The 21,639-nt window shown below is 35.6% G+C and overlaps 1 protein-coding gene across 4 annotated transcripts in view; it reads right to left on the bottom strand.

Moving 5' to 3' along the window:
* CTDSPL2 (CTD (carboxy-terminal domain, RNA polymerase II, polypeptide A) small phosphatase like 2) overlaps positions 1–21,639 on the bottom strand; it is a 66,306-nt gene that overhangs the window by 12,943 nt on the left and 31,724 nt on the right. For 3 of the 4 annotated variants that reach the window (XM_008574096.1, XM_008574097.1, XM_008574098.1), the window contains exons 4-8: positions 20,919–21,068; positions 14,523–14,738; positions 11,491–11,569; positions 11,059–11,170; positions 7,064–7,150 (exon numbers count right to left, since the gene is read on the bottom strand). In XM_008574096.1, the coding sequence (XP_008572318.1) occupies positions 7,064–7,150; positions 11,059–11,170; positions 11,491–11,569; positions 14,523–14,738; positions 20,919–21,068 (644 nt within the window). The remainder of the gene's footprint in view (positions 1–7,063; positions 7,151–11,058; positions 11,171–11,490; positions 11,570–14,522; positions 14,739–20,918; positions 21,069–21,639) is intronic. The other variant, XM_008574099.1, reaches the window with a different exon arrangement.

Consider the following 21,639-nt stretch of genomic DNA (forward strand, 5'->3'; position numbering starts at 1 on the left):
TTTGTCTTTTTCTGTGTCCGGCAACGGGTCGCAACCCTCAGTGTCGCGCCCGTACCGGACCGGGGACCGGCAATGGGATTGCAACCCTCAGCGCTGCTCCCGCGCCTCGCTCAGCCAGTGAGCGGGAACCGGTCTGCATGTGGGATCTGAACCCTCGGGCGGGAGCGCCGCCGCGCTTCCCAAGCGGCGCACTTATCCAGTGCGCCACCGGGCCGGCCCCTAAGAAAAATATTTCTAAATGATTTTTAAGCCCAGACAATATGGCCTTCACATTAAAAAAGAAACACCTTTGATACTTTTCTATTCTATCTTTTGAACTTATTGCTATATTGTTGCAATTGGTTAAAAAAATGCAGTGGGACTGCATAAATTCAGTGGGATTCATCCACTAAAGAGCATGGCATCTGCTTTCAGATAAAAAACTAACAATGTTGGGGGAATATGAAGAATGAGATGCTAAATTAACTGAAAACTCTTATCATTAGTAAATTCTACAGTTATACAGGTGGCTCTGCTATTTTTTTTTTAACCCTTCTGCACACCTCAGTTTTCTCACCTATAAAATGGGTATAATAACCGTACCTACTTCATACAGTTCTTGTGAGGATTAAATAAGTTAATTCACATAAAGTGCCCCGTGCATATTTAAAATGCCAATAGCTGGTAGCTATTATTATTATCATCATACACCTCATTATTTAAAAGTAATCAGTCATAAGAGGAATAGCTAGAATGAATATGATTCTATGGAGCAGAACTAGGCAACCTCAAAGCCCAGCTAGCTACAATCTATATTTCTGGAAGAGGGAAAGTAATAATGAAATGTATCAATTAGTAGTTTAACTATTTAACTTGTTAATAATTTCTTAGTATCAAGATCAGAGCATAGAGACAAAACCCAAACCTCCAAGAAAAGAGGATTGCTCAGGTAGGCCCTGTGGAGGCCTCAACTTCATAACACATTGGGTGATTTTACAGTCATCTTTTGCTTCACAAAGTTCCAGTAAGAGGTAGATAGTATTTGTAGGTGGATGAATCTGGGGACAAACAGGTAAATACTAAAACATCGGAACCAATAAAAATAAAAACGAAATACAACAACTACTCCCCAAACTAAAAGCGTCTGCAAAACCCTACTCTAGTAAATAAAAATCAATCTGAAAAGGAATTTTTTAAGATTCCAAGTAGGATAAAGTGAAGCTTAATGTATTCATATAGATGATATATTAAAAGTTACCAATGAAGCATGTTTTCATCAAGTAAAAACTGGCCACTTTATTTACAAGATCACTTCAAAAAGTTCATGTAAAGATTCATACTATCTTTTCTTTCTTGTATTACCTTTTAATTCTATTTTTCCACAAACTTTTTGAAGTACGGTATGTATAAATATGTACACATATTTGTATATATAAAACTTTTGATGTGTTTTATTAAAATAAGATTTAGTCATTTTAAAAGCAAAAAGAAGTCACTTTAGTAAAACAAAAATGTTGCCTTAAAAATGACTCTAAACGTCAAAGGGAATGAAGCTCCCAATTTAGTATGTTTAGTAATCAACTGTAATCTCTCAATTTATAGAACATCTTCAAGTGTTAAACAAGAACTTTCCATGTAGTGTTTTTTAATGAATTGCTCCTAATTTTAAAAGACAAAGAATTTCCCATGAATACATTTTATTTTATTTTATTTTATTTTTTTATCTTTTTCCGTGTCTGGCAACGGATCGCAACCCTCAGTGTCGCCCCCGCACCGGACCGGGACCGGCAACGGGACCGCAACCCTCGGTGTTGCTCCCGCGCCTCGCTCAGCCAGTGAGCGGGAACCGGTCTGTATGTGGGATCCGAACCCTCGGGCGGGAGCGCCGCCGCGCTTCCCAAGCGGCGCACTATCCAGTGCGCCACCGGGCCGGCCCTTTATTTATTTATTTATTTTTGTCTTTTTTCGTGACCGGCATCGGATCGCAACCCTCAGTGTTGTGCCCATGCCGGACCGGGACCAGCAACGGGATCGGAACCCTCGGTGTTGCTCCCGCACCTTGCTCAGCCAGTGAGCGGCCGGTCTGTATGTAGGATCCGAACCCTCGGCGGGAGCGCCGCCGCACTTCCCAAGCAGCGCACTGTAGCAGTGCGCCACCGGGCCGGCCCACATTTTATTTTTGAGAAGTAAAGAACTGTTTCATTTGTCTTTTTTTCTTTTGGTGGCTGGCCAAAATGGGGGTGATATCCCTTTTTTTCAGCCTAAAAATTAATAGTAAATAATTATAATGAAAAAATTAGTACCAGTGACTAACTACACCTACTAATAAGGATGGAAAAGCTACTTTAAAGTTACTCTAAAGTATATTTTTAGGGGCTGGCCAGTTTGCCCACTCGGAAGAGAATGGTACTGGTAATACCAAGATCAAGGGTTCAGATTCCCATACCAGCCAGCCATCCACAAAAAAAAAAAAAAAAAACAAAGATAAAATAATATTTTTAATATTTATCTACAATTGATTATCAAAATACTGTTCCCTACCAGACAAAATATTACTTTTATCCTCAGTACTAAGTGTCCACAACCCTAAATGCTATACTTAAGGCACAAATATCCATACTTCTTTTGTACAACAAAATTATGCTTTATGCAACTCAACAACAAAACAATTCTTGGTTAGTATCAAAGTCAGAACTTGAGAAAAGAGAAAACAATTAGGTATTTACTGCAAAATTCTTCATTTAAATGATTGCTACTTTCTTCATGTAGCAAAAATAAAGCTGACTTTTCTAAAAAAAGAATGTAGAGAAGAGATAAAAGCCATTGACCCTCTACTTCTCTTATTCTGATATGAAAATTATCCTAAGCTGTAAGATTCCCAAGAAAACAAACTATAATGGGAAGATGCTAAGCTCTGCTAACCATGGGGTTCTCCACCCACCTCTCCCCCCAACTTTTCCCATAAAAACAACCTCTACTAATAAAACAAAGCATCCTTTACAAGTAACTACCTACAGTATCCTATCTCTCCTTGAGTGCTTACCAAAATCTGATTTCTGGACAGCTGACCCAAAGTTTGTTGATTTTTTACTGATCTTCAGAAAGCCACTGACTGGCTAAAGTCTTACTGGTGAACAGAGTCAAAAATCACATGCCCCTGCCATACTTTACAGAATGAGGAGTTGGACAACACAGTTACGTTTGGCTGCACTGTGGTGAAACATATGAGGTATCTTCTTTTTTCTTCAATCAGCCACTTTTGGGCTGAGTAGCTCTATTACATCTTCAAAAAACTGAGCACCAGTTCTTGATGGAGACAGAGGAAGGTCACTGAGGAGGTGGTTCAGCTCAAGAGCTAAGTGAAAAATGTCTTTTGATTCAGTCCTGCTTGTGGATAGAAGTCATCTTCTGGATGGAAGAGGGAGTGAGATGACCTAGAGTCTTGAATTGGTGGATCTGCAGGAACAGAAACTAAATACAGTGGAGACCTCTTAACTGAGTAACACCATGAGATGGATTTCCTGACAATGTGTCAATATAAACTAAATATAAAGATTAAAAATGTGCACTGGAAGTGATCATGCACTTGTTTTTCCAGTATCAAAAGAATTTGTATCATTTTATGAATAAATGTTTTCCCCATAACTATAGAAAAATTTACAGAAAAAAATACCACTTAAAAAAAAAAAAGACCCATTCAAACAAAAACCTATACACTTAGCCTGTGTGTCATATCCTCATGTAAGGTCAGTTCTTCTTTCAAATGACTTTTCTCCATACACACAAACTATAATCTGTCTACTCCATATAATGTCAGTAGTAACATTACATCAAATTTTAATTTGACATGGATCTTTGAGATTTTTTTAATCCCCTAGAGAAATGGAATTCAAATACACTCAAGGTACTAAATTTAGACTGGAATAATCTACCTGCTTAAAAATGCTAAGACTTGCATTAACCAAATTTACTCCTATTTATCAATCAAAAGGAGAGTATTTATCATGAAGTCAGGCAATCTTTAAATGTGAGTAGTGACCACCTCAAATTTCCCTCAAACCCTGAACTGCAAAGAACTAAAAAGCCCACAACCAGATTATACTGTGGATGTAATTTAAATTTTCTATATATAAACAAGAATTCTGATGAACATTTAATTACTTACTTCTACTTAGAATTTGATATGTAAATTTACTGTATATACTCTCATAATTATTAGACCAGGGGTCAGCAAATTATGTATGCCCTGTTGGCCAAATCCAGCCCATCACTTATTTTATAAATAAAGTTTTATTGGACACAGCCGTGCTTTTTGGTTTATGTATTGTCTATGGCTACTTTCATGCTGCAATGGCAGAATAGGTAGTTGCAACAGAAAGCACAAAACCTAAAATATTTACAACTGGCCCTTTATAGAAAAAGTTTGCCAACCCCTAATACAGATAATTATTAAACATATGTAATACAGTTTACACCTTAAGTAGTTTTGAAATAAAAAAGAAATAACATGTAGAATTAAAATTAGATATAGGTCAACAATAACAAACTTACCACAAAAAGAAAACAAAAGTAAAAGTAAAATAAGTTGTAAGAGGAAACTTTATCTGGCTTTGACTAGGTAAAGAATTTGATCCTATCTTAATATATATAATATACATATAAATGGTATGAAACTGACATATTCAAGTGTATATAGATAAATGCCATGGAACTGTTCATTTGAAAAACGATTAATTTTATGTCATGTGAATTTCACCTCAATAATTTTTTCTTAAATAAGAATATATACAGTATTTTACAGATTTCTACCTTTAAGTGGGCCACATTATAGTATAGTGGTTAAATATGTAAGTTACATCTTACCTAATAATGTGGTTTCTCCAAAATCTCTTAGATCATCTCAGACCCTTGTGTATATTTCTTCTTTGCCAGTAGATGGAGACAACACCACTGAAAGTTTAAAAGACATCATTCCCTGTTTAAAGGGAGCTTGCTGGTCTGAAAACTGGGGGAATCCTAATCCCCAAAGATTTCTTCAATTATTTTTTTAAAAAGTAGACAGAATGGCTATGCCAAAACCAGAAATCCAAGGGAATTTACCCAATATTAACTATGGACATCCTCAAAAATTTCTAAAGGAGAACTAAACTCTGTCCATGATATAGTAACTAAATCATAATATTAAAATACAATCATCTCTATAGTTTGTAAAATTCACACTTCCTGCTCACTGCTCCTGTTTAGGCAAGATCATTTGTCTGTTTCAGAAAGTATAACTCAGAATATATAAGAGAAAAAAGTTCTCTGAATTCCACAGGGGTGGATGCAGCAAATATATATATACTTTTTGTAAATATGCACTGCTAGAAAACTTTTATTCAAAATAAGACAACTATCCAGATCCACATGAAATAATAAGAACTTTAAAAAGAAGAGAGTTAAAGCAGAAATGGTGGAAGCAATAAGAAAAAAATTTGATTTTATGGTCATACTGAAAAGAAACATTCATGAAGGGGAAGAATCAGATTTATCTACTTTCCAAGTTTCTTATTTCACTATTAAAAATTACTAAACAGACCAAAAACCATCTGTAAGAAATAAATTCCAAATCTGGAAGCTTAGTAAGTTATCTCGAAAACATTATTTACCTATATTTCTCAAATAACAGCTTTCCTCTCCAAATTCAAAGCCCTAATGCCATTGTTTTCAAGTGCAATCTTGCAAACAAAAAGCGAAACAAAAAGGTTATTGAGCTAAAAAGAGAAAACTAAGACATTGCTATACTATTTATATTTACAGACTCCTGTTCTAAACAACAACAACCTATTTAGCAGAAAATGTCTTAAGAGTTGCCTTAAACCAAATAATAACCAGTTAAAAAGGAATAGAAAAATCTTAAAATTCTTTATTTTTAATGTACATTTTGCTCATCTTCTGACTATATATCAGGACTAAAAGCAGTTTACATAAAAGGGAACTGAATACAGTATTCAGATATTACCATACCTACAATAATACCTATCTAGGTTAAACTAGAACTGACAATAATTGCTAATATAAATCCTCTTATGACTCATTACTAAAGTAGGTAAAATAGCCCTGAACCACAAACTTTTATTTAACTCTGAAATTTCATGATTCCTGTGACATAGCAACTATTATCTGCTAAGAAAACCATAACCACATTCTAACTACCTATTAAGAGCACATAAACAACCATAAACAACTTTTCACTATCCAGACAGTAAACACTCTGTGGCTTTATTTTAACTAATCCTTGGGTTGGCTTCCTGTGGACAGACAACAGATTTTTGACCCTTTCCTAATCCTTCAACAACTGATATGTATGAAGGTAATGCTAATTAAATAATATAACTGCCAACATGGAAAGACACTTTGCAGTTTTCAAAGTGTATTCATTTACAAATTCAATCATATGACAGGAAAATCTTAAACACAAAGTAAAAACTATGGCCATCACACATACTCCACAGCAAAATGTTAATAATATCTGCATTTTGCACTGTTACCTGTCCATCAGCACAGATGAGGGAGAAATGCTTATACTCAAATTCTTTAAGTAAAGCAACAGCTATAAGAGTATCCTGGAATTCTGTTATTAATATAAAGTAGATCTACCAAACTGCAATTTTACAGACCCCACATTACCACTACAAGAAATAAAAATGACCAACAAGGAATGAGTTTTCTTTATATTAATTGAATTTTTGAAAAAAAAAAAAAAAAAAAAACCCACCAGGTGTTAACCTGGCATGTTTCTCTTGGGGATCTATTATGATGTCAGTGCTCCTGCCTCCACCTGCTGGCAAACAGATAATGAAACTAGCAGAGATCACTGGGTAAGAAAAGTTAGTTTTTTTTAGGTAACAGATTAATGTTGTTTTATGCTAGTATCTAGCATGACTACTTTGTGTTAATAAATCACTAATATATTAATTAAATCCATGAGGTCTACAGAAAAACACATTTAATGTCACCAAAAGAAAATTACCAAAGATTTCTTTCTTGGTTCAGAACGTTACCTAACAGGCAAAAAAATCAACTAAAAATTTTTTTTAGTTACCTGATAAATGACATCTTGGAAAAGGACTGGAAAAGTAAGTGCTGCATCTTCTAGCTCATTTAGACTACAGTGTACTAGTGTTTCATCCTTAAAATAAAAAACACATATTGAATGAAACAAGATATTAAAAGAAAGTTCAAATCATAATTTTATATATTCATGATCACCAAAAACATTTATTAAAGCACCGATTCATATGTATAATTTTACATTTATAATATATTACTCTATGTGGCATAGCAATTTTGGATAGAATTTTCTAAGGCCACTGGTTCTCAAGTATAGTTCTTGGACCAGCAAGCAGCATCAGAATCATCTCAGATCTAGTTAGAAATGCAAATGCAAATTCTCCAGCTCCACTTATGATTCAGAAAGTGTCAGTGGGTGAGTGAGTGGGTGGGTGGGAGTGTGTTTGGGGTGTGTGTGTGTGTTGTGTGTGTGTGCGCGCGCGCGCGCGTGTGCGTGTGCTGTAGTTGCAAAGTTTCTGTTAAAACCATATTCATATTACTTTTTATTTTACAATTAGCAAATGCAAGTTTAGAATCTAATTACTTAAAATATATATACATTCTATTCATATAACTATTTATCGTGAAAAAAAAAAAATTTTTTTTTTTTTTTTTTTAAAGATTACCGGTAAGGGGATCTTAACCCTTGACTTGTTGTTGTCAGCACCACGCTCTCCCAAGTGAGCCATGGGCCGGCCCTATTTATCATGAAATTTTTTTTTTTCCCTTTTTGTCTTTTTTTGTGTCCGGCAACGGATCGCAACCCTCAGTGTCGCGCCCATACCGGACCGGGACCGGCAACGGGATCGCAACCCTCGGTGTCGCGTCCGCACCTCGCTCAGCCAGTGAGCGGGAACCGGTCTGTATGTGGGATCCGAACCCTCGGCAGGAGCGCCGCCACACTCCCAAGCGGCGCACTGTACCAGTGCGCCACTGGGCCGGCCCTATCATGAAATTTTTTATAAAACATCTTACTTTAGGAACAGATGTTTTAGGATCTCATGAACACGTTCATATACATAGTTTGACTAAATAGGAGTCAATGAAAACTTTGGTGATCTTTGATTACCAAATCCTGTTTTCTCATTAAGAACATAAGAAAAGGGCTGGCCCGGTGGTGCACTGCTACAGTGCGCCGCTTGGGAGTGCGGCAGTGCTCCCGCCGAGGGTTCGGATCCCACATACAGACTGGTTCCTGCTCAATGGCTGAGCGAGGTGCGGGAGCAACGCCGAGGGTTGTGATCCCATTGCCAGTCCCGGTCCAGTACGGGCACAACACTGAGGGTTGCGATCCATTGCCGGACACGAAAAAAGACAAAAGGAAAAAGAAAAAAAAAAAGAACATAAGAAAAGGAGGATCATTCAATCTAAAACAGGTACAAATATTTATATTTCTCAAATCCTGAATGTTCAAATAAAGCAGCTTAAATAAAGTTGCTAATAACCATCTCCAAAAAGTTTCAATGCATTTTAGATCAATGAAAATGAAATACAAATGTTCATACCTTGTGATTCCACATCTTATTATTAGCTGAAGTATTTACGTCAACCTAATGTTAAACTTTGAGGAGGCAAAAAGCAAAAAATACTCTAGATATGCCTCATTTTCTTTAAATATTATGTCAAACTATGCACACTTCAAGATATTCTCTTAGCATCTTAAGAAAAGGTATCTCTATTCTACAACTGCATAATCCTGCTACTTCTTCATCTATAGCCTATTAAATTCTGATCATTCTTCATCTTTTTCTGTAAAATTATTTATGCTCAGCCTATTCTTATCTTTCCTTATTTACCTTCCTATTGGATTCAAAATAATATGGCCAAACCTGATATCATAACATCAACTCCTAACATCAAAATCTAGCAGGGCCGAGCCCGTGGCGCACTCGGGAGAGTGCGGCGCTGGGAGCGCAGCAGCGCTCCCGCCGCGGGTTCGGATCCTATATAGGGATGACCAGTTCGCTCACAGCGCTCACTGGCTGAGCGTGGTGCGGCCGATCTCAAAAAGGACAAAAAAAAAAAAAAAAATCTAGCAAAATCCCTTTTTCATTTCTCCACTAAATTGCACATCAAATCTGAACTACTCATAGTTTAAAAACTTTTCTTTCCCTTTTAGTTTATCCCCTTATCTTAGGACCTCTAGATCCCCTCTTTCATTTCTTTCTAGCTAGTCAAAGGCAAAGGTGCTGAATTCTCAAAACACAACTATACATGCTAATTAGAAATTTAAAAGAATAGGTTTTTCCCTCAAGATAAATTTTCTGAGAACTAAACCATATCTTAAGGTATAAGGGTACTGTACTGGATTGAATTATGTTCCTCCAAAACTCACTGAACTCTGAATTGTGTCCCCTAAGTTTTATGTATTAGAAACTTAGCCCCCACTTTGACTGTTAAGAGGGTGGAAAATCCTATTATGGTAACTGAAAGGTGGCACCTTAAAGAGATGAATGGATTGTAGGACCCTGCAGTAGTGAATGGATTAAAAATGGTGGTTGGGGCATGGTTCTGAGGGCTTTAAAAGAAGCGGAGAGTCTCTCTCTCTCTCTCTGCTTTCTCTGCTTCCGCCATCTTGCAATGTGAGACCCCTGGGTCACTGTCACTACCACCAGATGGATTTTGGACTTCCCAACCTCAGAAACTGTAAGCAATAAATTTCATTTTCTTATAAATTACCCAGTTCCATGTATTTTGTTATAAGCAACAAAAACGGACTGATACAGGTACCAATAACACATGCTAAATAATAAAATATTTTCCAATATAAGATACATTTTTTGCTAACATCAAGAAATTGTAGGCATAGAGTATATGTGAATATTATATATGAAATTTGACTAGCAAAAGAATGAAATACTCAGTTTTCAAAGCTCTTCTGGTACCCTAAAATATAAATTTTAAAATCACATTGAGAGAGTATATTAAAGGCTTTATTAGGCAGCATTAAGGGAGTGTGCTTTTGAGACTATTTTAGAAAGTTTACCTGTATTAGATAATATGTAAAAATAAGAATAGGAAAAGGAGTGTGGTCTTGCATGTGGTTAAATAATTGGGACCCAAATTATATTTAGTCCTTGAGGGAAATATGATCCTGACAAAAAGGGGGGAAATCTAAAGTAGGAATGATTCTAATGAAATGAAATTATAATTTCTTGGGAGAGAAAATAAATCACAAAGTTCTCAGGAGTATGGGGGAAAGAACTCATTTAAATACAAAAATAAAAGTCTAGCTCTTTTGCTCCCTGGCTTCCTGAGGATAGACCACCATCATGAATGACAGTAACTATCCAGAGCAGGAAGTTCACGACCATCTGACTACCTCAGAGGAAACAAATGGTCATTGATGTTCTTCACCCTGGGAAGGTAATGGTACCTAAGACAGAAATTTGGGAAAAACTAACCAACATTTACAAGACCACCGGATGTCACCTTTTTATTTGAATTCAGAACCCATTTTGGTGGTGGCAAGACAACTGACTTTGTTTGGCATGATTTACGATTCCTTGGATTATGCAAAGAGAAATGAACTCAAACATCGACTTGCAAGACAAGCCCTGTAGGAGAAGAAAAAGACCTTAAGAAAACAGCAAAAGGAAAGCAAGAACAGGATGAAGAAAATCAGGGGGACTGTAAAGGCCAGTGCTGGTGTCGGCAAAAGAAGTAAAAATTCTACACTGAGTTTATCTACAGTGATTGTGTGGATTTTTCACAAGAAGATTAATAAATTGTAAAAAAAAAAACTAATAATAAATGAATAAATATATGAATAAAAGTCTATAATTTATTCTCAAAGGGTACCTGATACCAACCAAACTGGGGACTCTAGCATTAGACTATACTTAAATAAAAACATTTCAGAACACGTAGTAACATATCTATAGTAAGTGTGATGGCTACTCATTCACTTGTATTGAGTAATTGTGCACTATTACTTAAAAAAAGAATTTAACCCCTTTATTCTACCTCTACAGATAATATACTTACCAAGTCTAAAACTAGGGAGAATTCTGGTGTGCTTCTTGTTTTCAATGGAAGAGCAGGTTTCCTATTTAGTTGTTCTTCTGTCAGTGGTGGAACATGTTTGATGAAATAATAGCTATAAATCAAATTTTTAAAAAATTTCAACATTTCTACTTTTTATAAATATAAACACATATGAAATTCAGCCCGTTTTAAAATCTTTAATTAAATAAAGCACATTTAACACAGTAAACCAAACTTTAAAAACATGTAAATAAAAGTGAAAATACACAAATTAGTATCTCTGTAACTCAGTAAACGTATTAATATCTACAGGTCACATGCTCTTGGCAATATACCATTTAGCCATCCCTCCATGCATGTACTTTCATTATGCTCCAAAAAGGAAATAAAGAAAACAAACAACACCCCCCCCCCAAAATAATAATAACTCACGGGTCAAATACTTCCCAGTCTTCTTCATAGGTGGCCTCTGCATGAGCTGATGAATAACCACTATCTGGAGTTACTGGTGCTATTTAATAAAGTGAAAAACAAAATAATACTTTTATTCAATGCTTTCTATGAAGTATACATTTTTATTTCTTCTATATAAGATCTTCCTGAAGCCCTGTGAATTTTATTTATGATAGAAATACTTTATAAACAGCATTTAAAAGCAGATTATTAACATATAGAGCAAACTTTAGATCCAAAAAGAAAAATTACCACTACAGACAACATGGCAAACTAGGTCATGGCTCATAGAATTAAGATCCATATCAGCTAAGAGAAAATTTACTACTTATCACTAGAAAAATACGCTCCACAAAAATTTGTTTTCTACCTGGATGATGTTTATATGTAATAACCATAAAAATTTCACAGTGCTCTTTTAGCAAGCAGTAATACCTTACAAAGTACCTTCCTTGTATATGCAGGCAGACAATAAACATATGCTGACAACAGACCCAAATGTTTAGTTTTTAAACTTGAGATCCATGAAGAGTCTTTAAGAGGTCCATGAACCCCTTAAGGATTTATGAAAAAATATTGCAGATACATTTTTCCAGGAACTTCAAAGCTATCTATGATCTTGGAAAGTGAAGAAATTATGCCCTATGTAAATCCCTGCTTTAGAAGACCTACTATTTTACCTCTAATTTACAAGCAACTTAAAAATAACCAAGAAGCAATTCTACAAGGTATGCCACATAGTTCATTCTCTATTTGAGCTAAGATTGTATCAATTGGTGGAGCTTTACAAACTATGCTGGGAATTTTGTAAGATAATAATTACAACTGAAAGTGAAGGACAGGACAAAGGTAACTTACAAGCTAAACAGATAATGTCTCAGAGATAAAAATTTAAGGTGGAACCCAATAAAAATTGTTGCAATCTTTCTGTAGAAATGGAATGTTGATGGATAAAAGTCTTTCGGGACAAAAACTAACCTTTTTTGCAATTATCATGTATTTCTGAGATGAAGTCAATAATGTGTGTATATTCAATGAATGGCATCAGATGTAAAGCAGAATTTCTGTTCCTCTGTAACAACCTTATGCCTCTAACGGTTCATTAGCAAAAGGTAATAATGGAAAATACATCTTCTAAGCACTTTACTGTTTCAAATTCCTATTAACCTCAGAGAAAGGAAAGAATATTTTATAGAGTGCCTACATGGTAAATTTTTTTCATATTTCATTTCACTTAGACTTCAAAACCCTGTATTACTATTAGCACTTTAAAGCAAAGAAAATGGTTTCCAACTGTCTCAAGAGCTTAAATAATTTGTCCAAAGTCACACAGCTAATAAGTAAATGTTAGAGCCAGCCTCCTACCTTCTTCTTCTCTTTGGCTACATTCTCAAAGTTAAGGAAAAGTAGTACTTTTGTCACTCATACCTATCTGTTAAGATCAGCATAACTGTTACCTCTATCAATCTTGTGATCACCCCAATCAGAATAACTGCAATGTGCCACCATGTCATTTTGTTTATTTATTTGTAATAGCACTTGCCACAGTAATTTTTCTGTATTCCTGGCTCTTCAATTAGATCATGAACTCTTCATCAAGGAGCATATTTTATTCACCTTTATCAAAAGATCCCATTACAATAAATAGGTGCTCATAGATGTTAGGGGAATAAATGAATGTGATAACTGCAGTAAATCTTACTTTTCCCTTCTAGAAACCACTAAAGTTACAGAAATCCCTTCTCTATTCACAAATGGCAAAAAAAAATTGGTCAATACAAAGGCTTATACAGAAGCACAAAAATACAGAACAAACATCAAACAGGATGCCAAGAGCCCTAGACTTTAGTCTATACTTTACCATTCATTAGTCTTTCAACAATGGACAAAGTTATCAGCATAAAATGATAGGTCAAAGGTAGGTTAATTTGCAAATCTTTCCCACAAAAGAATGAGCTATCTGTTCATAATCTTATTGACTTGCTTGTTAGGTTCAGCATTATTCTTAAATTTTGAGTTTAACATTATAGATATGAATCTTTTACTTGATGAATTTAAAATAAATCTTTTCTCTATTTTGCTGATTTTTTTCTTTGCTCTAACCAACTAACTGAACAGCCCCCATTTTTCCTTTTCATATTGGTATTACTCGGTTGCACTACACAGAAATTTCATAATTATATCCATTTTTTTCTTTAAATGTTTGCTGTTATTTCAATTTTTAAAAAAATTTCCCATTACATTCAATAGAAATAAATTATTCTACTTCTTTATACCAAACTATATCTCTTAATCAATACATATTTACTGGGCTCTCTCAAATACCTGGCACCTCAAGGAATAAAACACAAATCTAAAATAAAATCTTGGTTCAAGAGGGAGAAGATGGTCATCGCCAGTTTTATTTCTGCTTTTAAGAATGATAGAACATAATTTCACTTGTACCTTACATATATCTATCTATTTACCACAGCCCTCAGAAGTAATTCTTGATTTCATGTGCTTCCACATTTCAATGACAACTAACTCAGGAATCCAGCAATTATGTTAGTCTTATTTAAGCATCCAGAGTTAGGCTGCAAAGTATGGGTGTAGGGAAAGATCCAGGAACAGAAGCCTCTTTGGGAGGGTGTCATCTATGTACGAAATATGAAGGTGTGAGATTGCCTTTAGGTAAGGACCTCTGACCTAAGGGTCTAAGAATGGTGCAATTGTAAGCATGTTCACAGACGCAAGCATGTTTTGCTAGTTGTGTTAAATTTTGCCAAGCATTAAGATTTGGTTGACATAAACTGTAAAATGACTGATACTTAGTAAAAACAACATTCCAAAAAATTTCAACATCAAAATGACTTAAAATTTAGGGGATAGTTTTGATTCCAATTTTCATTTTTTTTTAACTTCAAGGAAGAAAAAATTATGCATTTAATCTGCCCATTTTAAAAATACATGAAATACTTTATTTTTACAATCTATTCATGAAGCTACATTACAAAAGGAATTTTCTTCACCTGTAAGGGGTGGGATTTCACGATTAACTGTTTCTTCTGCTTCTTCTAATCCATTATTTATTGATGGCCTCACTTGAACTGCTTGATTTGAGTAAGCTGCTCCATTAGTTGACGTAGTAGTACTGGTAGTGATCTCATCCACCTGTTCCATATCAAGTTGTTTTACTATCTCTTCAGCTTCCACAGCCTGTCCTGGGGAATCTGATCCTGATGTTCCTGAAATCATGATTCAGTGTACTCACCATCAACATTTAAAAACTCTAATATTTAGAAAAACTAAGTGCAATATCACTGTACAATTTATTTAGACTGATAATTCATACAGTAACAAAGTGAAACTTTTCTAGACGTTTCAAACAATGAGGAATAAAGACAATTTTAGGCTAGAGTAGTATTTGTGAACAGAGTTTTTAAGTTTTCAGGCAGTTTAGAAGTCAACAGTTTACAGTCACATAGTCAAACATTTACAGTCAGTCACAATTTATAACCTCTTTTCATTAAAGCAAATATTAAGTACAATTAAGCATTATTTAATAGTAAATATTATTTATTAAATGTTAATAAGCATTTTATATATGTTCTTTATCCCCAAACAGCTCCCGATCCTTTTAATTCAAATACTAACCATCTTAGCCATTGTGGGTAACTGTAATTTTCAACCAGAGGTACTTATCCAAGAATGAGCTAATTATTTCCCTAACCATGAGAACCTTCTTATCAAAAGAACAACAGGGCCGGCCCGGTGGCGCACTGTTACAGTGCACCACTTGGGAGTGCGGTGGCGCTCCCGCCGAGGGTTCGGATCCCACATACAGACCGGTTCCAGCTCACTGGCTGAGCGAGGTGTGGGCGCAGCACCAAGGGTTGCGATCCCGTTGCCGGTCCCAGTCCGGTACGGGCGCGACACTGAGGGTTGCGATCCGTTGCCGGACACGAAAAAAGACAAAAAGGAAAAAAAAAAAAAGAACAACAAATAATTTCTCAACAAAATTCTATCTCCATAACAAATTAAAATTAAAATTGCCAAGTTCTTCTTCCACTATGAAATAATCCCAACTCTTTCCATTTCTTTCTGGAATCCTCCAAATGTCATTTTAAAAACCAAAAATAACAAATTTAACCACCAATATTCTCAACTTCCTTACAGAATATTCCTTCTCCCTTGTGACTTAATATTTAACCTCGTTCCTAAAAACATCTCTTTTCCTGATACCCTTCCATCAACATTCTTTATCCTCCCATACCCAATATACTAATTGAATCAGAATTCATTTATCCCCACTGCTGCTACCAGAACATTGGTTTTCAATTAATGTGCAAAAAATGCCTGCTCCTTTGAGACTGATGTTGTGTGGCTATATAATTCTTCAGTTATCCTCAGTGCTGTCACCTACCATCTATTGCCAGGATCCTCTCAATCACAGAGGAGTTTAACACCTAGCTAGGAGTTTACCATTATATTTAATGCAGCATTTTGTCTAACTGTTATTACAGGTGATGTCAATGACTCAACTAAAGACTAATCCTTGAAGTTTTTGCCCTCTTCAGCTCCAACTATCTTCAGTCATACTGCTCTTTAGCAGTTATTACCATAGCCATAACCGGAACATTTCCACTAAGAAACTGTTCACCTATAAAACGTAAAATTCTTATATATTAATCCCTTACCAAAGCCTCCTAACCTTTGAATTATCTATCTCATACTCACATTATATGTAATCTTCAAGCTTGATAAAGGCCAGTCTCTTTTATTCCAAACACATCCCGCAAAGGCTTCTTTCCCACCCTCCTCATCTAGTTAGACTTCATGGTGTATCACTTAACTCACTTTCAGGCCAGCAGCCTGTATCCTTGCTTCCTTATCCTCCCACTGTCATCCATCAAGAGAAATCCCTCTTGAATCAATCTAATCAACAAGCTTCTCAGGCCCTAGCCCCAGGCTACGGAAGAAAACAGTACAATTATAAAGACTAGTCATATTCCAAATAAACCCCTATAATCTTAACCAGACCCATAGCATGCTGTTCAGTACATTTGTGTGTAGTCTTAGCTCCTTTTTCTCATTCCCCAGAGAAATCATTCTAAACCTTGGCCATTCTCTTCAAGTCCCCGCCACCATGACTATCTCAGTGAATAACACTATCTTCTCTTTCAAAGAAAAAATTAACTATCAAATATCAACTCACTCTCTCCTTCCAATTTCAATTTTAACCTTTTACCTATTCTTTTGATCCCATCCCTGACAATAGTCTCCAGAAACTTTCTCCATTAGTTATTCTCTTTCCTCTATTTTCAATTTTCAACATTTTCCTCAGACCCTTTCCTGAAGCTTAAAAACATGCTTGTCTCTCACAAATACAAATTATCCTTTTTTTTTTCCTTTTTTGTCTTTTTTCGTGTCCGGCAACGGATCGCAACCCTCAGTGTCGCGCCCGTACCAGACCGGGACCGGCAACGGGATCGCAACCCTCGGTGCTGCGCCCACACCTCGCTCAGCCAGTGAGCGGGAACTGGTCTGTATGTGGGATCCGAACCCTCGGTGGGAGCGCCGCCGCGCTCCCAAGCGGCGCACTGTAGCAGTGCGCCACCGGGCCGGCCCCAAATTATCCTTTGAGACTATGTGACCTCTCTGGTTTCTTTCTTTCATATTCAAGCTCATAACAGTAATCTACACTTGCTGTCTCCTTTCCTATTCTCCATTTTACTCTTCTAACTCAAGAATATTAGGCTTCCAAATCTAACCACTCCTTTGAAACTGTTATGGCAAAAGAAACTAATAATCTTCTAATCATCAGGTTCAGTTGTGTCTTTTTAATGCTCATATCCTTTTCTTCTATCTTTACAACTGTTTGGCCCTGGGTTTTAATAATCTCTCTTCCTTTAAACAATTCCAGATAGATCTACCATATGACCCAGCTATTCCATTGCTGGGTATATACCCAGAGGAATGGAAATCATCATGTCAAAGGGATACTTGTACTCCCATGTTTACTGCAGCACTGCTTACAATAGCCAAGAGTTGGAACCAGCCTAAATGCCCATCACTGGATGAGTAGATAAGGAAAATGTATTTCTACACAATGGAATACTACTCTGCTATATAAAAAAAAAAGAAAAAGAAAAAGAAATACTACCATTCGCATCAACATGGATGGACTTAGAGAAAATTCTATTAAGTGAAATAAGCCAAGCACAGAAAGAGAAATACTGCATGTTCTCACTTATTTGTTGGAGCTAATAAAAATAAATAAAGACACAAACAAATAAATGGGGGTGGGGGAAAGAAGACACAACAATCAGAACAATTCCTTGAACTTGTTCAGACAAGTGAATAGATAAGATGTTGATGGGGGTGGGGAGGAATTGGTAAAGGAACACGAAAATCAACTACATTGTATATTGATAAAATTTTTTAAAAAAGAAAAAAGAGGGCCGGCCCGGTGGCGCACTGGATAAGTGCGCCGCTTGGGAAGCGCGGCAGCGCTCCCGCCCGAGGGTTCGGATCCCACATACAGACCAGTTCCCGCTCACTGGCTGAGTGAGGCGCGGGAGCAACACCGAGGGTTGCAATCCCGTTGCCGGTCCCCGGTCCGGTACGGGGGCAACACTGAGTGTTGCGATCCGTTGCCGGACACGGAAAAAGACAAAAGACAAAAAAAAAAAAAAAAGAAAAAGAAAAAAGATAGATACTTGTATCTTAAGTATATAATACATACATGAAAAAAGTATTCACAAATTTTGACAAAAGTCACACACTATTAAACAACTGAATCTATATTTTAACTTTGATCCATCTTCTTGACACAAAATTAAAAGTGCCAAATAAGTTTTGGGGAGGTCATTTTCACAGGGTTTCTATGAAATTTAATTTGAAGTTATGGTAATCTGTGTTTCACAGACACCACTGTGCCAAATAAACTGTCCCTGTGTGCAAATTTATATTTGTCTATTTGTTAAATGAATGTTTTCACTGACTGATTTTGAGATAATCTGTAAGATGTTAACATATATCTATACATTCTTACTATTTGTTATTTTGCCATTTTGCAAGAAAACACTGATTAAAAATATTTTTAAAAAGAAATAGTCTGTCTTCCTTTGGCTTCTATGATATGAAGTCTCTCCTGGCTTCCTCCATGTCTTCTTTTGTTGGTGTCTATTACTTTATTCAGTCCTTAATTGCTTTCCTCTAAGATTCTGGTCTTGGTCTGCTGAACCAAATAAACCATTTACTCCACTGGTTTCAACTAATACCTACTAGCTAATAATACTATGGTCTATTGCTTAAACCCAGAATTCTGAGGTCCACAGCAGAATAACAAATTATAACTAGACATTTTTATTTGGTTGTTTCACGGCATCTCAAACTCAGCATGGCCCAAATTAAATTCAATCATGTATTTCTCAGGAACTTTCTTCTTGAATCTTCTACCCTTATATCATCTTAAATTTCTCCTCTTACACCTCCAATCTATGCCCAGAATTTGTCTATTTTATATCCTTCTATCCCTCCTCTCTTCTCTAATACCACAATTAAGGTTTCATCAAGTCTCACATGGACTACTATAAGTCTGCTAATTGTTCTCCCTGCCTCCGACCTCTTTAGACACTAACCCACACACACTGCTGCCAAAGTGATCTTACAAAACATAAACTTGATCAAATTATTCACCTTTCAATTATCCCCTACTGACTAGAATAAAGTCCAAACATCTTACCTTGTTAGCTCTATAATCTGACTTTTTCATAACTCGTAACTTTTTCATAACCTTATCCCTTCTCAAATCCAGTACTCATCAGTTTCTCAAATACACTATGATGTTTCCTGCTGCAAGGCCTTTGCTCATGCTGCTCCTTCTACCTGGAATGCCCTTTACCATCTTTCATGATTCAACTTTTCTACTAAGCCTTTTATAAGCCACCACCCCTACCACCCAGAAGATAGGACACTCCATTCTTTGAACAGCCCACTGTCCTATAACTATCAGCACCTATATAATTTATTATACTTATTTATTTATATAATCTCTCCCTCTTGTAAAAAGTAAGCTCCTTGAGGGCAGGGATCATGTGTTAATCATTTTTAAATCTCCAGTGACTAATACAATGAACATTGTAGATGTTTAAAAAAAAAAAAATCTGTTGAGTGAACTGAATTTTTCAAAACACCCCTAATATTTATGTATAATTATCCCATTTTGTGGATTAAAAAATAAGAATTTAAAGAACTGATCCAAGGTAACGTAAAGAGTGGAAGACATGGAATTTTAAAACAAGTGTCTAACTCTAAAACCTATTCTTTTTCTGATATACCAGCATCTAGTTCTAGATGTTAATATATGATCCACAGAAAAGAGCTCCATGGTCAAATATGTCTAGGAAATACTGAGCCAAACAAAGCTAAAGGGATTTTAGTTTAGTTTTTTGTTTTGTTTTTCTTGTAGAACTTTGCAGTCTTTTAATATGCCAATGTGCATTATTTTCTCACTCAGGGCATATTTGGTTTTACATTACACCATCCTGCCTTTCAAAAATTGCACCATCATCCATAAGCTTAATTAAGATTATACTTTAAATAATCAAACAACAAGCATTTAATGGTTATCTTACATGTGCCCAATACCATACCAAACACCATGGCAGATACAAAAATAATGACATGATCTCTTGCCCTTAAATAATAGAGACCAAATTATCATGTATGAAATTATGTATTAATCAACAGAAAAGATAGGACACTAGCTAAGCCATTAAAAAAAACAAGGAAAGAAGCTAGTGTTGATTCTTTTGTAAAGACATCATATAATGAAATTTGAACTAGTTAGTTTTACTATTTATCTAAAGCTACCCTAATTCAAATGAATTGAATTATTTATCTAGATTGAAATCCCCAGGGGATAAAAATCAAGGAAATGATAAAAATAAATTGCATTACCAAAAAACTCATCTAGTTTCAGCTCACTTAAAAATATTCGATAAAAGGGCATAAAGAAAAATCATGATTTGTAATAATGAATATGCTAATAATAAAAAGTACTTTAAAAAATATATTCAAAAATGCCATCTTACTCATCTAGAATATTGAAAATGTTTCTGGATTCTCTCCTGTACACTCTCTAACATCTCAACACAGTAAAAAAAGAAACTTTCCCTCCAGCCCACAGTTTATCATCTAGCTTTTCAGATAATGAAAGGAGAGTTCACTACAACAGAATTAAACATAACTTACCTTTATTTCAGTCACTAAAAAAATGCTTTTAAGCTGTATATTTTTAATAAGTTTGAAAACAAACGTAACACTGACAAAATATTCCAGTAAAATTAAAAAGATCTCTTAAGAAATTAGAGAACCTATGAATTTTTTAACCCAAATTATGGTTAATGGTTTATACTTACCATTTTTATTTGCTGGTGAAAAAAAGTTGAAGACAGGAGAAAATATGGTCCCCAACAATGTAGTCCTTGGGGGACTGCCAGAGGAAGGATTATCTTCTAATTTTCCATTTTGTTTTACGTGTTGATTTGTCATTTCATAATTACCAGCTTCTAAGAAAAAAAAGAAAAAAGTTGTGCTCTAAAAACACATTCAGAAATGTTTTATACATGATAAAAATATTTTTTTCGCCTCAAAATCCTTCATGAAAACTGGTTAAGTAAACAGTTCAGGAGAGCTTATTAAAGAAATCCTGAGGTAAATCACTTGTATATCAGATGATCTTTATACATAACTGTATTAATAATGCTATATAGATGCTAATATTTACCGAGTTTTTTTCAACATAGATTTACATCTACAATTATATAGACTGAAAGGTTTCAAATCAACACAACATAACAGAAAACTAAGAAAATTCTTCGTAAGCAAGCAAGCAAATAAGTTACCACTATCAAAAACACAAATGTGGGCCAGCCTGGTGGCGCACTGGAGAGTGCGCCGCTTGAGAGCGCGGTGGTGCTCCCACCGAGGGTTCGGATCCCGTGTGGAGACCGGTTCCCGCTCACTGGCTGAGCGCGGTGCGGGCGCAACACCGAGGGTTGCGATCCCATTACCGGTCAGTAAAAAAGACAAAAAAAAAAAAAAAAAAAAAAAAACCAAAAAAGCAAAATTTTTTTTTTT

This window comes from Galeopterus variegatus, unplaced genomic scaffold (genome assembly GCF_000696425.1).
Source record: "Galeopterus variegatus unplaced genomic scaffold, G_variegatus-3.0.2 Scaffold997, whole genome shotgun sequence".
NCBI lineage: Eukaryota > Metazoa > Chordata > Mammalia > Dermoptera > Cynocephalidae > Galeopterus > Galeopterus variegatus.